At 40.3% G+C, this 17,191-nt stretch overlaps 1 protein-coding gene across 2 annotated transcripts; it reads left to right on the top strand.

The window, feature by feature from the left end:
* The first annotated feature begins 8,871 nt into the window (after positions 1-8,871).
* Positions 8,872-16,970, top strand: LOC140946504 (uncharacterized). Of its 2 annotated transcripts, XM_073395634.1 has the most exons (8): positions 8,872-9,188; positions 9,308-9,457; positions 11,930-12,321; positions 12,567-12,666; positions 13,221-13,246; positions 13,884-14,053; positions 15,112-16,002; positions 16,564-16,970. In XM_073395634.1, the coding sequence occupies exons 2-7, from the start codon at positions 9,439-9,441 to the stop codon at positions 15,902-15,904; spliced, it is 1,500 nt and encodes a 499-aa protein (XP_073251735.1). In that variant the 5' UTR covers positions 8,872-9,188; positions 9,308-9,438; the 3' UTR covers positions 15,905-16,002; positions 16,564-16,970. The 2 variants fall into 2 exon arrangements, with proteins under 2 accessions (XP_073251735.1, XP_073251733.1); XM_073395632.1 differs by having other exon boundaries at positions 8,872-9,457.
* Positions 16,971-17,191: the final 221 nt, after the last annotated feature.

The raw sequence follows: 17,191 nt of genomic DNA, 5'->3' as shown, positions 1-17,191 counted from the left end.
TTATTATGGCAATTTATTTAACCACGTTTGCTTCTCTAATATGTACATTTTTTAATGTCTCTTTTTTCTACAGTCATAAACCCGTTTCAGTTTCCAAGGCATGATGTATTCGATTAAGGGCTCCAAACTACCAAGTACCTATGCCCAGGAGACACATTGAACATTTTGAGGTAGTACTGTCTCGCTGGGGCACTGGAAGTTCTATACTACAACAGATAATGCTCACTCAAATTAAAGAGCCCTTCTCTAAAAATTCCCTACCCTAGGCAATAAGTTTTCAAAACTTCCATTCAGTTTCCCTTCAAATACTACCCTATCCTAGACTTAGCAAGCTACTTTAAAAACATCTATTTCATAACGATGGATATTCATTTAGCTTAAAGACAACTCCCACACCCTAAGGTGTCAGTAATTGTTCAATTGGCTGCTTTCACTGATGTAAGAAATAAAAAAAAAAAACCGTTATACCAAGTTTGGGAAGACATGCAACCGCCGCCGAGTGTCAAGCTGTGGGAAAAAACCCCGCGAGTTGCTGTACATGTATCGTGCAGAAACGAACTGGTCGTTTTTATGCCAGGGCAATTATAAGACGTCTAGTAGTGTCTTCTTTATTTCAAGAATTTAATATAAGATAAGTCTAAGAAGTCGTCAGGAGCTCATAACCCGGAGTGAGAGACTTCCATGTACACTTGTCACGGCGTTTTCACCCGATCAGTTTATTTTTAGAACGATTTTGGCTCGAATTTAGAATATCTATAAGTCTTACAAACTACTCAGCAAAACCTACAGCCCTAAAATGGTATTTTTGAACTTTCTTCATCTTTTTCGCTCTGGGTTATGTGCTTCTGAATTTCTGTTATCAATGCTTTGAGTTTGGTCGCTGATCTCGTTGTTTTGTGGAGATTTCAAAAGTCCAAAGCATGCTCAAAGCAAGCTATGCTTGTTGCATATTCATTTACGTACTCTATAGGCCGTTTGCGAGTTCCCCCGGGCCTCTGTTTCAAAACGAGGGTAGGTCTTCAGCCTTTGATATGGAAATCTTTTTTCATTCTCATGCAAATAAAACTCATTTTCACAAGAAAGGTTGTGCACCTAGCCTCATTTTGAAAGTGAGGGTGGAACCCGGAAGTGGCCTATTGAAAACGTCTTTAGCTCAAATCATATAAAAGAAAACATATATAACTCACAAAGTTAACGCCAAAAAGGAAATTAATACCAAGTATTTTCGTAAAGTAAACTTAAGAAGAAACTGAGTGGCTTTTGGTTAAGATAGTACAACAGCCACGAACGGCCTCTATGGGTACCATACAAAATATGCTTAATTAGATCAAAGTAAATGTTATAATTTCAGTAGCCTGCGTGGCAGTTGCGAAAAGAGGAGGGGAGGGGAAGGGAGGGGAGGGGAGGGGAGGAGGAGAAAAGCGCCAGAAGGGAAAGATAGAGTCGCCTTCCTTTTATTCCCAGTCCCCTATCTCTTTTCCCTTCTCTCCCGTCCCCTTTCAACACGCCTGCCACGCAGGCTATAGTTTTCGCTTTTAGATAATGGTTCTGGTCTCGATGATCAGTAGGGGCGTATCCAGCTTTTCGACTTTTTGTAGGCATGGTCCCTAAAGATCGCGTGTTAGATGACCGGTAATATACTGTTGGCTACTAAAATTTCGTTACCCTGAAAGCAGATCGTCTCTATTATTCTGGCAGGTTTTTAGCATTTACGAAGTTACTAGTAGTTCGCGTGGTTTGGACATATAAGACAAGCTAGTAGATTTCATCGCAACACAATGTCGGTGGTTTATAACAAGATTTATCCCCGCTGCTTCTTTCTCATTTACGAACATTAAAGAATGTATGTGTCAGTTTTTTTTGCTTCAACATTATTGGTAGAGGATTCACAGTAAAGTAAAGCTACAATCATGGACAAAACTCCTCAATACAATATTCACATTTTTCTGTCATTTCTGGGTTCCGTCATAAAACATTGCATCGTTTTCGAAATTTTCTTGCAGTTCTCCCTCCCTTTGCCTTATGTAAAGTTAAAAATCGGAAAAATTCTGGATACACGCGTCCAACTTTGTTTGTGAGATGAGGGGAGGGGTTGGACCTGTGTGAATTGGAAAACGCTCTAGAAATGCAAAAGTGTCCCAAGACTTTTGTCCATGATTGTAGTTAGTAGGGAAAATCGTACAACGGGCAGACAGGCTTATAGGCTGCTGGCTACGCCCAAGATTAGTCTGATTAGTCAAAAGACCTATTTTATGAAATATAAAAGTATGTGTTGTTGTTTTTAAAGTGCGTCTCCAAGACATAGCGGAAACTTCTTTGGAAGGAAAAGAAAATCGCCTTTTATAGAGTCTATATTTGTAAGAATATATTTCCGTTAAGTTAAGTGGGAACGTCAGAAAAATCCTTTTGATATACTGCAATAAATGTTTTTTACAAAACTGCGTCGGTGAATACTACACTATGTGCCTTAATTGGTAAAGCATGCTGAAAGGAAAACACACTTTCCAGGATAAAAGTTAAAAAGTGGGCCGTAACAACTATAGGAGTTGACGGCCTCTGACCGAGGGTCTCAATGTTTTGATGGCTTTTACGGTTATCGGCTAAAATTTTAGCTCTTTAACGGCCATCGGTTAATTTTTTTCAGTTATGGTAAACAAAAAAGTTAAAAATTAATTTCTTTTGTTTCAAAGAGTTAAATATTAATAAACCTCTATTTTTGTATATTTAAAGCAAAATAAAGATCCTAGGATCATCTCAGGATGAATTTAGAGAAAATGTAAGGGCTGTCTTTCCCCAGGGACAAAGCAAACTGCTCTTAATAACGAGCTGTTTTTCTTTTTTTACGATAGCGAGGGACTGTACAGAACGACTGTCTGCCGTTGCCTTGTCACTAGGCCTCATTATTCTGCGCGGCCAATGCGTTTCGGGTCACGTGGTCCGAGCAAGTTTTGTCTCGGATACGCCACCGTTGACCAGTATTTACGGTTCAGCTGGCTTTCACCATCTGAGTCAAGCAACAGATCTAGCTGCTGCTGGGTCGATAAAGAATAATTTTCTGTTTTGCTGCTGATTTTTGCGAGGCCTTACAGTTTTCAGACGTTATTGACCTTCCTGGCTTGCTCATCAAGGCCAAGAAGGTCAATAACGTTTTCCTTGAAACGTTTTTCTTGAATGTTAAAAGTGTCCGATACTCCTAGTGTCTTGCCTTGTATCTTTCGATTGGCCTTTCTTCACCCATTGGAAAAATACTAACAACAGCTTTCAATACTGGCACCGATTAAGTCAAGGTGTTTCGATACAGTTTTTCAGAGGCCATACCGATATTTTTCAATCGCCTTTGAAGTGGTTTTTTCCTTGTCCGATCGTTGTAAAATTTTCACCAGTAATTGGCTATGGAGTGAAATTTGTGAAAATGTAGTTTTATTTAAAATCGATATTACTATGACAACAATAAACAAAAAACTTTGAAATTGATAAAAGGCGAATTTTGTGTGATCTAGACCAGCTACTGAAAATCCAACACTAGGAACTTAAGAGCCATTTTCTGAGAAAATCGAAAATCGCAAGACACTCGTGAAAAAATCGAATTTTTTTTTCTTTTGCCAAAACATCCTTTTTAGTACCCTAATTAAAGAAAAAATAGTTTGGGGTTCAAGCGATTCATTGTACGGGAGAAATTACAAAAAGTTTGAAAAATCGATTTTTTGCTGGTTTTTCGCACTCAAAACAACAGAATCCGACCGCAACTTCGAGAAAACGTTGAACGCATAAGAAACAATCCCTAACATCGAAACTTCAGCCGAGTATTATTTCATACTTACTCTTTAATTTTCTGAAAGAAAATTTGAAGAAAGAAGTTTTTAACATTTACAATCGACAAGTTTAAAAAGGTCAAATTTGTATCTCTGGAAATGTTAATAAATGAAGGCGAACTTTAACTGTTGTAAAAGGCCACTGGTATATGCCGCTTCCTGGTAAAACCCATATAGAATCAAACCTTGGTTATTGAACTAAATTACTGGAAAGTTTTAGTTCTGGAAATCCAATACAGTCCTCACACTAAAGTAAGCAATTTGAGTATTTGAGTAAATAAAACTTATGCAAATTAGACGGCCCGCTGAATGAATTCATATTTTTAACGCAAAGTTTTGTTGAACGAACAACTTACTATTGCTTGTTGTGAGAGAAGTTAAATCCATCTCTCAATCTGTTTGTCCTGTTAAGTGGCAACTCATCCATAACTGATTTTGACCAAAATGTGTCCAGCAACTTCAGCGCTTGAGCTATCTAAACACTTCCCACGCAGCGCTTATTACGCATCATCAGACGCTTCTGTTATAATGAAACCCGATTATGTTTTGGTCCGAAAATAACATACAATAATGAAAACTAACCACTGCTCAAACCATACAGTTAACAAGGTGAGTATAACTCTTATTGAGCGAACAAATCAGATACTAGACGGGATAACAAGATCATATGACGCATAATTTAGCAAACAAGCAGAGATTGGTCACGCTAGCTTGTCATATACCGCGGTACGTACTATACTTCGTACACTGTAAACAAATAAAGATGCAATTACAGCTGTCCCAATGAAAAAATGTACAACCGTACGTCTGTTTATAGATCATCAGTGTAGAAATATTCGACTCTGGAAACAATATTAATATAACATTAATTTCCAGGTCAAATGTTCCTGGAATAAGATTTATATATTGTCACGAACTGTTTCGCAACTTACTATTGCACGTGCCTCTACGATTTCATTTTAATTGAATTATTCCCGTCCAGTATTACGAAACGCTGAAACAGCGTTAGAGGAGTTTTCTCTCGTTTGTTGGGAGAGCTTTGTTTTTTGTCATGGCTTCGGCAACGTTTCCCTCATGTAGTTTTTCTGGTTTATTACACGACGCCACACCCTGTGGTTTAAGCAGCGATTATCCAGGCCAAGTTGAAGTTCTCGCTTTAAGAAATTGTACAAGGGACATATCGAGGCACTGCGAGCTGTATGGATTAAAAGCAGATACAGCACTTGACACTGAATGGAAACTGCTGTTAGCAAGAGCAGGTAAATCTTATGTACTGTCTTACCGTCTTACGTAACGGCTAAAAGTGGGGTACATTTCCATCATCTCTTTGTCACAGACCTCGATGGTCGTGTTATTCTAAGAAAATCTTCGGGTGCTTTCCATTCATGCAGCCCAAAATTCCGGAAGTTTTGGTTATAAATCAAATGGAACGGACCATTTCGGTTCGGCCCTAACAGAATATTTGGGAACGCCTTTGAAGCTGGTTCACTTTGACGGGTCCGGTTATTTCGGTCGGTCGAACTGAAATGTCCCCTTCCATTTGGCAAAATTATTGTCCCCACTACTTGCGTACCGCGCTCTTTTGTATCCTGCTTGCAAGAACAATATGCAAACGAGTTCATCTCTTTAAAAATCGCAGGCTTTTATTCGCGGCGTAAATATTTTGCAAACCTATTATTAACGCTTACGATAGACTTCGAGTAGTCCCCCATTTTTCCTCAGGGATAGTAGAGCGAGCGAAATGCGAGCGCGTGTGAAAATTACCCCACGCGAGAATAGGCGACACGGGGCGGGGAGAGAGAATTTTTTCCCTCTCCCTGTCGCGTGTCGCCTTTTTTCGCGTGGGGTGATTTTCACGCCCACTCGCGTTTCGCTCGCTCTACTCTCCCTGAGGAAAAATGGGGTACTACTCGTAGTCTATGCTTACGATAGCAAAAAAGATCTTTATTCACCACCCCCACCCCCCCTCCCGCTCCGCCACCCACGCACACACCAACACACACACCTGTCACTGATACACAGACTTTACATGTAAAGACTTTTTTATGAAAACGCGACCTCCAGATGTCCTAGCACACGAGCCTCTCAACTCGCTCGTGATGTATGCAATGGATAATTTTACCTTTACCTTTATTTAGGGGTATTTGCAGTGGAGGAGTCCCACTTGTCATTGACAATATGCCCTCGCCACGGAGCGGAATTTGGTATACGCTAAAGATCCTCAAAAGTGAAGTGTAGCATTCCACTAGAAATAGCTGCTCACAAAACAGCCTCAGTCAAAGGCGATCGGCATTTGGACAGCGTTCTATCTGCATTTATTTTAAACACTGAAGGAATACTTATTCAAGTTGGATCGCGTAAGTTTATCGTAACACTTTTGTAGCTTAAGTATACGCTTTAATTTTAAACGCGCGAGGACGCAAAGCAACATATGCGCAAGCGTTACAATACCCTTTATTCTCCTGTTCCCCTCCCCCCACAAAAGAAAAGATAAAGATATTCAAGGTGGCTAGTATGTTGATTTGCTCTTGGTTTTGAAGAATAGTAAAGAAATCGGCGATGGCCTTTTAACAATATTAACATTTATATTTGCCACAGCTCTTTGCAGAATGTGCAAGCAACATTTCGCGGAGACAAACCAACAACAGAAAGTAACACCCGCACCAATGATTGAAGTTACTCCATGCGTAGAACTAGAGACTTCAGAAGCAGATGTAAGTAAGTAAACGGTAACCTTGGATACAGACAGTTATTCCAACATAACAAATGTCGAAATTCCGGAAGGGCTGGGCAACTGTGAATAACTGTAAACTTTGAAAATGACTCTGAAAATGATTTTAAGACGAATAGGTCACTGTTCGCTTCTTCAAATTCCTTTCGGTCTGGCCGGAGCGGGAGTATTGATAATGATAGAGGTATGCATGTGAATTCATAGTTTCTTTTTTAAAATGATGTGTAACTTAAGTTCCCAACTACACTAAAAAAACTAATGCCTAGTGACAAAATAAACAGAAATATTGAAGTAACATTGTATGTTACAGAACAGCTCAAACTCATCTCCAGGACAAAGTGATACCAGTCAATCTCTTGAAGAGTTCGCAGAAAGCCTTGGACGTCTTACAATCGCTGATGACACCTTTCTGTCACCAGACACAATAAGCACAGCTTCCACTCAGAGTGACGAGCCCACACCTGTGATCTTACCTGAGCTGCGCGAAAAGCTGAGTGAGTTCCTGGTAGCATGCAAACTTGAACCGCTTGGAAAGCCATGGCTTTCTTGAAGTGATTCCTCTGAGCGAACAAGACAACGTCAGACAAGGAGAGCCACAGAAATAGTAGCAACTGTGCTAAAGAGCGTCACCCCTGATAATGCTGGTGAACTCTGGCGACGTTTAGCCTCTTCCACGGCTATGAACAAGGCTCTAGGTGTAAGCGAGTTGTCACATTCAGAGCATTTGTATTTAGAGGCCCTAGCAGAAGCGTACCAGAATGCAACCAGCTGGGATACCCGTAGACAAGTGCTTTCGATTATGGCAGGGGTCGGAACTTTCAACGACATTTCCCGTTATATCCCAGGGTTGACGAGATACAGATACTCCATGGCTAATCTTCATCGATCACAGTTTGGCCGAGGCGCTCAAGTTCCACAACAGCCTACCACGCGAATACGAGTAGACTTGAGGCAGCTTGACCACTTTCTTGGTTTCATCACGAACCCGCATCTTGTTCAGGACCTTCCATTTGGACAAAAACATCTCAAGCTTTCATCTGGTGAGGTTATTCAGGTACCTAACGTAATCCGTATGATGATACCCGAGCGAGTGGTACAACAGTACACTCAGTACTGTTTGGAGACCAACTTCAAACCATTCAGCGAAACTACTATGAGAAGGGTACTCTCTGAATGCAGTGCCTCTGTAAGAAAATCACTTCAGGGCCTAGATTATTTTGCAGCTGAAGGTGCTCGTGCATTTGATGATCTCGTGGCCCTCGTACGCCAAATAGGGGAATTAGGTTCCGACAAGGAGTGGGAGACTACAGCTGTGCAAGCTCTTATGACAAGCAAGCAGTATTTGGAGGGGGACTATAAGGTAATGTGAATTCTGACTCCAGAAAGACAGCTTGAATAAAACTAAAAATAAGTACTTATTTTACCTCATCAACAAAATCATTCCGTAAAAAAATATATTTTTTGTACTCTTTTTCTTCTCTATCTGGTGCACGTGTAACTAGCTTACATAAATTCTCGAGATTAACAATCCGCGCACGCGGCTGGTGGTCTTTTCTACGGTTAAGGTTAAAATTTATTCGCCCCCTTACGTTAATAATATTTGTTAGATTAAAAAATCATTTGATTAACTATTATATTTGAAGTATAAGCACAGACAAACAGTAATCTCAACTTTGTCTTGTCAACAGGTTCATGTCACTAGCCCCTCTAACGTAGCAGACCATTGTGTGTTGTTTGCTCTTAGCGACAGTAGTGATGCAGATTACCAGCAACAATGCAGTCACCAACACACTGATCTCTGGCAAAGATTGAACGGGTTCTTGGCGAGACGACCTTTCCAACTCAGGACGTGAAAGACGAAGCGCTATTTCTATTCCAGATAGCTCAGCTGGCCATAATGTCCTGGAAATGCCACATCCTGAGATCAGCTAACCAAGACCAAGCGAGAATAGATGCACTGGAGAAACTTGACGACAACACTGTCTTGATAATTAACGACTGAGTCCCAAACCGACTGGTTTGGTAAGCGAGGCATCTCCTGGCACGAGGCAGCGAGGCATCTCCTGTCGTCTAACGTCGCGTGAGCGGGGTACTCCAGTGGCAGGGCTTTCTACACATAGTCCAGTCGTGCAATCAAGGCAGTGCTGCAGTGGTTAAAATCATGCAGGATGTCCTGAATACCATCAAGCTGGAGCACAGTGAGATTAAAGTTAAATCTCTAATGTAAATTACAATGAAACTAATTTTGATTCTTGTTTTCAAGCCATTATAATAAGGTCGTCTCATGACTTTACACTGCCCCAAAAAATCTAAAAGTCCTGAGTGAGTATAACATTTATTAGACCAGTTAGTAACAAATAGGACTTGGATGCAGATAAATGCAATGTATTTCATTAAATTTTAAAATAAATAATAAGTAAAGCAAATAAGATAAAATGAAATTACTTGAATTTAAGCTAGTAGCAAAGAGCAGCTGAGTTGTGCCCAGCAGTCTGCCATAACACAAAAACTTGTTTTTCTATTTGCTTGCAATTAAAGCAAAGTGTTATCTGTTCTGACCTCATGTTGAGTTGTGTGTTCAAAGATGTTGACAGAAAATGCTTTTATTTTCCCTTTTGTTTAGAACCGCAAAAGCAAAGACGTAGGTATGGTTATATTATTTAAGTATTTTTATGTTGAAATGGTTGTAACTGAGTATAAATTTGTAGTTTGCAATATTTTTTATTTTGATCGTTTGGATTTATCTTTTCCCCTAAAATTTTAGCTCCCAAAGAACTAGTGATTGAGATTGATCATAATAAATACAAGTGTAAAGTACCAGGATGTGACAAATCATTCCGCAAGGAGAGTGGACTGGAATACCATGTCAAATGTTACCATGAACAGCAGCCTGGGATGAAGAGGAAGAAATCTGGTATGCATACCACTGTATTACCATTTTAGTATTTACATCTTTCAATGTTTCTGTAAGTCCATTGCACAGGCTTGATTAGCCATATTTAGTAAAATCCAACTAGTGGTCTATTATCAATGCTGCGTTCCGATTGGTTGAGCTGCCACTAGGCTATAGGTTATTTAACAAATAGATTCCATGTTGCCGTGCGTCTGTTCGGTAATAGATCACAGATGACGTCAAAATGTGGTGAAAACAATGAAATGGCACACGAGCTGCCGGCGAGTGTGTCACTGATGTTTTTACCACATTGTGACGTCCTCTGTGATCTGTTACTGAACAGACGCGCGACAACATCTATTTGTTTTATACAATGATCAGAAAAGAAAAAAGACCGATACACATACCTGCCTCGAACCGCTTGACTGTTCGAGGAGCCCACTAGTAGCAAAAAGTGCCGGCTTTGAAAACCGAAACAATAGCGACTTAATCGCGTTTTGCTGGCTGAAGTTGTTTTGTCTCGATATTCTTGAGAAACTAGTTGGATTTTACTAAAACAATTATTGCTCTCACCCTTATGGCCTCTGAGTCAATAGCCCATGAGGCCGATAATGCATGTGTCATTTAGCTGACCTGAGGAAGGTGAGAGTAGAAGGGTTTTTGCGATAAACGTATTTCTAGTTCACTTCTGAAATGCTCCCGATCAGTCAATTTGTGGAGCAGATTTCAATTGGCAATGTCAATCAGTCAGTCAGTCAGTCAGTTCATTTTGGTCAATCTATCAGTGAGCATGTCGAATAGTAGAGACCTTATTCTGGGACGAGATTTGACTTCAAGTTCGTTGCGCGTATTCTCAAAACACAGACACCCTGGAAAAATTCATTTTACCTTTTTTACCTGAAAAGTTAACACATTTATCCAGTTTTAATTGAAGGAGTCTTAGCCCCACTCCTGATCGCAAAATGATAAAACCACTAACGTTTTATAACTTGTTTCCCTCACTAAGACATTAGAGAGCTTTAGACTCGAGGACGACATTTAATTTTTAGTTTTCTCGTCTATTCACTAAAAATAGACACCCTGGAAAGCTTCATTGTACTTTTTTTCACCACAAACCTGTTTTCGCCACTACGACATTCTCGCTAAAACTCGTAGTAGAATGGCGACGGCTATCACTTTTTCCCGCCAAAATGACGTTGGTTCGCGCGCGAGCACTACTTAGTATTGACCACTCCAGAAAATACCACAGCATACCATAATGCTCTATGTTTGTCACCCCAAAATTTTGCATAAGCATTTTTATCAGTTTCTCTTGGGGCCATTTTAACTGCCAAGAGAAACTGAAGACAATGCATTTGCAATGAAATTTTGGGGTGACAGACATAGAGCATCATTGTATGTTATGGTATTTTCTGGAGTGGTCAATTGAGAAATAATCTCGTACCCAGATCTCTTGTCGACGAAGCCGAAGGCGAGATCTGATCAAATCCGTGATTGCCTGTCAGGAATGTACAGGCGATGAAAGAGCGCAAGTTGAAATAAATGCTCAAAATTGCGGCCGTAGTTCGACGTTTTAAACCACGAATTTGACAGAGCCGTGAAGTTTTCAAAACGTGGTTATACGCACATCTTAAGTATGAACGAAGTAATTTGTTGTTGTTGTTTGTAACATGAAATTCAACGCGGCAGTTAGTTTAAATTAATTATAATAGCGCACGCTAAAAGCTCAAAGCCGTACGCGACAACCTCGCTCTTTTCAAAAGTCTTTATCTTGATAATGAGAGAGAGTTAAAAAAAGTCTTTAAAAATAAGATAAAGATGGCTTTACAAGTTATATTGACCCGGAAAACTACTTCTTCAGTGAATATATTTCAACAGAACTGAAGACTAAGTTTGCAAAAGGCACACGCCATAGCGCGTGCAGGAGACAACACTCTCGTCATTCGCTCACAATCTAGCCAATCAAATAATTGAATTTTCTTACTTGACCAGATCTCGCATTCCGCTTCGTCAACACAAGATCTGGGCACGAGATTCATTGGGAAAATCTCGTTCTCGTACTTCTCGTAGTCGTCCTCATCTTAGAATCTAAAGCTCTCTATTCTCGCTAATACCCGTTGTAGAATGACGACGAATATGGCGTTCCCCCGCCAGAATGGTGCTGGTTCATGCACGTGCACTACTTAGTATTGAAATAAATCTCTTTCCTGTAGTCGTCCTCGTCTACAGGTCTACAATTTTTCCCTAAACAGTTTGCTGATTAAGCCAATCAGTACATTTGCCGGGCAGTAAGGTGACTTATCGATTGTAGTCAGACCTTCATTCTGCGCCTGAATATGAAAAGTCATATTCATTTGCTTAGGGTTAATTAACCTCCATTCTCTCTGCCAGAAGACCAGTCGATCAATCAATGAATCAACAAAACCGTTTATTACGTATGCATCAAGTCCAGTCTTTTATTTTGTTTCAATAAATATTTTCTGTATTGTCTAGCCTCTGTTAGGTCTGATTCTACTCCTGAAACATCTCCAGAGTTTGGCAGCCGTCGCGTGACAAAGCGCCGCATTCATAGGTCATCTGCTCCGGGACACCTTTCAGGGAGCACTCAGCTAACAAGTCCGTCCAGTAACACCCCAGTGACAGGCTCAAATAGTGAACCAATAGAGCTGGAACATCAAGCAGAGATATTCAGATCTGTTAGCATGGACTCTAAGCCCTCAGTAAATCAGGACACAGACCTGGAGATTGAGGGGGTGGGGGTGGAGTTAGATAATATTGACCCAGGTATGGTGGAGAGCATGGAAGTCGAGGAAGAAGAGGATGTCAATGGAGATGTTATACGGTGTTTGTGTAATGAGACTGAAGAAGGAGGATTTATGATTCAGGTGAGAGACAGCAATGACCTAGTCCTTAAAGCACAAAATAATCGTCTTGAGCTAAATTTTGTGACGTAAACTGCCCTCTAGAAAGAAAAATGTCATAAACTACAGTTTTCCAAAAAAAGATTCATTTAAAAGTCAACCTTGCGAATTTTATATTTAGTACGCTGTGGTGCATAATGAACAGGAAACGTACACTTATAATTTCATCAATCCATGTTAGTATTTCTTTTAATTTACTTTTTCTGTAGTGTGAACAGTGTCTAACATGGCAGCACAGTGAATGTGTTGGACTCAGTGAACTTACCGTTCCACCAAACTACCTTTGTTATGTTTGCACCAATCCAAGAGGTAAGCAAACTTCCATTTACAATCTTCCTTCTCGTTTCTTAAAAAAACTAGATTTCCGGTAAATCAAAATACATGTACTTAAGAGAAATAGTTTTTAACCTAGTTATTACGTGATAAATGTATCCACAAATACCAGCAATATGAGAAGCTAAAAGTTAAAGTTAAAAATTCAGGATCTTCCAGCCTGTATTTTTGATTACTGTTATTCTACCTTCATCAGCTTGATTGGGCACAGATATGTCCGTTGGTACCAATGAAGCTTAATAGGTTCCATGCAAGCTAGGTACCCTCCCCTCCCCTCACACAACCAAAGACAGATACCCACTAGTGGTGGTTACTGCAAGAGATTGTAAGAAAGCAAAGTAATAACCGTCTGCGTGATCAGCTCGTGAACACGTGGCGTGTTACTTGTGCACTTTCCTTGGATCTCAGTCTGTAATTTCCGTTTGCGTTCATAATGATTCTTTAAATTTAGTCGTTGTTTTGTGAGCAGCTTAATGTTTTTGTTGGTAGACTGTGTTTTGAATCAGAAACGTTTGATTTTATTGTTGCAGGTTTACGAAGAAGTGCTAAATACAAGGTAACTTCAGTGTCCTGTGATCCACTGGCGCCTTAACCCTTTAAACCCTAAGATCAAAATTGAGATTCTCATTTACTGTCCCTATACTTTTTCAATGGAAATAGTGGGAAGAATTTGTTGAAGTATCAACTAGACTCATCTTCCCTGATCATATACTCAATTCTCATGACCACTCTGTTTTCTAAAGCATTGATATTATAAGGAGAAATTTGATGCCGATCACTCTTAGGGCTTAAAGGGTTAAACATGCAGAAGATATACTCTTTAACATCACCACCACCACCACCACTATCATCATCATTATCATCATCGTCATCCTCATCATCCTCCTCGTACACTGTAACAGGAAATCTGAATAAATTATAACGGGTGCTTAACAGGCGACTTTGGTAAAAGGAAAGGCTTCCCATAAACACTGGAATTAAGATCTGGTGATAGACCTCTTTAGCCTGGTTTTATTTGTTTCCCATGCAAATTAGGTGGTCATATTCTAGACAACTCTTTCTTTCAATTTTGGTCGTCCTCATTATGTATATGAACGCATAATTTATGAAAAGATGGAGGAACAAATCCCTTGAGAACATCTCATATAACCTGACGTGAAAGGACAAATTGACGGTGTACTTGTATCTTGCAGAATGATTTTGACTGGTTTAGACGTGGAACGCTGGCTTGCATGCCTTTTGTATCTATTGAAGAACCTGAGTACAACGCAGAGCTGAATCTAGCCACACATGGATTGATGGGTGATCTTCATGATGTCAACAACTTCCTCAGAAGCTTAAAGTTTAAATTTGAACTGCTCAGGTAACATTTCTACCATGCTGAACGTTGCCACCATCAGGGATCTGTCATGGGAAAGAAGGGTTTTAAAAATCAACAAAATCGTAGCTATCTCTGTCATTGCGCATGAGCACACATAGCCATTCTAGTCCTGAACCCAGTTTAGGAGCCTTAGCTCCTATGGGTCTCCTGTAGCTTAGTTGTAGAGCATAAGTCATCTGTTCAACTCTCATTAGCAATATTCGGATTTTTCTTCCAAATCGCCGTGATTTTGATATTGTTGTCCTTCCTGTGAACAGGTGATAAGCACTGAAATTCCTTAGAATCCCATCATGCAGCAGGATGCAAGAGGCAAGGCACTTGGATCATATGGGTTGATACGTCTCGTAATTAGCAAAATATCTCTCAGTTGATGGCGCTAGATTTAGAATTATTTATGAAAACGGCTAAAATAGCGTTAGAGCTTCGTGATTTCAAATGTTTTTGGGGCATACCCTCAGTGCCCACGAGCAGCTCGCGTCTTCAGCGGTCGTAGATCTTACCTCGTTTATGCCAAAAGTCTGGATTCGGACCTTTTCCTAAGGAAAGTGTTGACGGCATACAAATGATAGTGACTTTATTATTAACTACTGTAAAGGGGATCCCATTACTGCCAGTTATGCTTCGTTCTCACGGTACATGGCGAATTTTCGACTGGCTGAAAAATTGACAACGCCGGTTGAATTTTGACCCTTTTCAGCGGTTTTACTATCTGCCCATGCGCAAAGCGCTACTTGCGCAAATCCAGAGTGTCGTCTGAGTCACAAAGCATTCTAGCAACTACGCCTTTTAGACGGTCAGGTGTTCACACCACGCCGGTCAAATTTTTACCCCACCGGCTAAAAATTTGATCGGGATTTTTTTTTGCTCGACTAGGAGTCTAAATTTCGTGCGCCTAACGTGGTTCTTTGTGAACGAAACACCTTAAACGCTCGAATTTTCAACTGGTCGAAAATTCGTTTGATACCGAGCCTTGTTCTACTTTTGATGATAGATTTTGTCCAATTTGAACTTTTTTCTAACCAGTTTGTGTGTACTTACAGAAACCCATCCCACCCAGATTTGAAATGCTCGAAGGAGTCGCGGAGAACCAATAGTTTAACGAGCACGAGTACGACAGTTGAATCTTCAGTCCAGCCTGCTGTAGAGGAAAATAAAACAGTTGGGGATACTTTGCCCACAAAGAAAGGGGAATGTGTCAAAGTAATGAAGAGTGAAGGACACGCTGTCGTAAATGGACATGCAGAACTAGGTAATGTTGCTCAGAATGGGCTTTTAAGAGTAAAGCAAGAAAGACCCTCAACACCTCCTCCTTCTCTAGACGGCCCTGGAGACTCTAATAACAATATACAGGGCAGGAAGGCTCCTGTATCGACAAATACCTTATCGACAGTAGCTGATACTTCGAGTAGGACTCATAGCTCACTACTTACAAACACAGATTCAGGGGTTGAGGTAAGTAAAGGGAGTACGGTTAAAAAAGAGGAGGAACCATTATCTCCCATTCCTGCGTTAGTCCCTGTTGGTGGACCAACACCTTGTGTAAAAAGCCAGCCTGAGCAGGTGAAACCTGAAACAGTATTAAACTTGACGCCAGACAATTCACAGTCTTCGGTTAAATCTGAGGGGCAGAGAGAAGGGGCTGAAAAGTCCGCGGAACTTAAATCCTCAGTCGCATCCACTGGGACAGTGTCTATGGAATCTAATCCACAACCAGGATCCCAGACTCAGATTAAGCAAGAGAATGAGCTTAGGATTTCATCACAAAGTAAAATACCTGCAGAAAGTAACATTACAGAAGATACCCAGGGGGAATCTGTGCAGTTTGTCAGATGATGATGGCATTGGAGCCATGGATAACTTGCTGGGTGATATTAATCAAATACATGATGATCTTGAAGAGCGTATGGATCAGATTGAACAGCAGTTAGCAGGTGAGACACGTTGTGGAATTATTCAATTATATGACCTCTTATTGGTCCATATTACTCACCTGAACCAAGTCCTGTAATTGGATTGGTGACGTTATCGCGAACTTAACATTTGATTAACAACATTAATAGTCATCATCATCATCATCATCATCACCATCATCATCATCATTGTCGTCGTCATCACCACCACCACCACCACCACCACCATCATCACCACCACCACCAACATCATATTAATAATAAATGAACCTGGCCCTTTTTTTCTCTTTGAGCGGAGTTCCGTTGTCAGAGAAAATAAGTTGGCTTTGTCGAACCCTAAGGGCGCGATAAGTTTCCTTTTTAATTGATTAGGAAAGTCCTAAACAAATGGGAAATTGGTGAATTGCTCCCACGCATTTTCCATTATCTACCTCTTCTGTGATTGGTCAAGGATATTACTATGGTTATGATCTAACCTCACGCCTATTTGGTATTCCGCTACTGTTTGTTTCTCCGCAATTTTCAAAATAAAATTCGTGATATTCCCTGTTTCTGGATTCTAAATTTTATTTCTATTCACAGTTCTTGAAGAGGCGTACGGAGGCACTCCATCCCAGTTTACGAAGAAAACTGACCTTAGAAAGCTCGTTAAGGATTTGGGTCGAGTGAGGAGGATACTGCAACAAGTGAGCTAAGAACTGAGGAGATGCTTTCCAACACAGAAATCACTGTTAACAAGTCAACTACAATCGCCTTATTTTTCAAAGTGGAAGTTATATAGAGATCCTTTTCTGCTTTTGCAATCTGTCATGTCGAAATCGATGTTATTTCACGCGAGTAGGACGTACAGGAGTCAGAGAAAACGGCGACTTGACAATTAAGGGCCGTTGCTAAAATGTGTTTGTTATCGTTGCATACCCGCAGCCTTATCCTATTGTAAAAACCTTATTAAGATTGAAGAACATTTGTGTAAATAAGAGAAAGATGTTGAATAACAGGTAAGCCATATGTAGCATCAGCAGTCTTTTAAAATATAGACATTCAAATCTCTCTCTAGTCCTTTTTATCTCCTGGAATCGCAGGAAGAGGAGGTTTATGGATGGGAGGAAACGAGAAAAGAATTCACTCTTCTTATGGTAGACTAACAGTTATTTGTCAAAAGGTGGATCAGCCATCCAGGGGATAAATCACTATCCATCGGAAAAGTATT

The sequence above is a fragment of the Porites lutea genome, chromosome 8 (genome assembly GCF_958299795.1).
Source record: "Porites lutea chromosome 8, jaPorLute2.1, whole genome shotgun sequence".
Taxonomy (NCBI): Eukaryota; Metazoa; Cnidaria; class Anthozoa; order Scleractinia; family Poritidae; genus Porites; species Porites lutea.
This window is presented reverse-complemented; position numbering and strand designations above follow the sequence as displayed.

What these genes read in the sequence shown, in the direction of transcription:
- LOC140946504 (XM_073395634.1), top strand. An exon ending in AAGGAGGATTTATGATTCAG is followed by an intron (nt 12,322 to 12,566) that starts GTGAGAGACAGC and finishes CTTTTTCTGTAG; the next exon opens with TGTGAACAGTGTCTAACATG. An exon ending in TGTTTGCACCAATCCAAGAG is followed by an intron (nt 12,667 to 13,220) that starts GTAAGCAAACTT and finishes TTATTGTTGCAG; the next exon opens with GTTTACGAAGAAGTGCTAAA.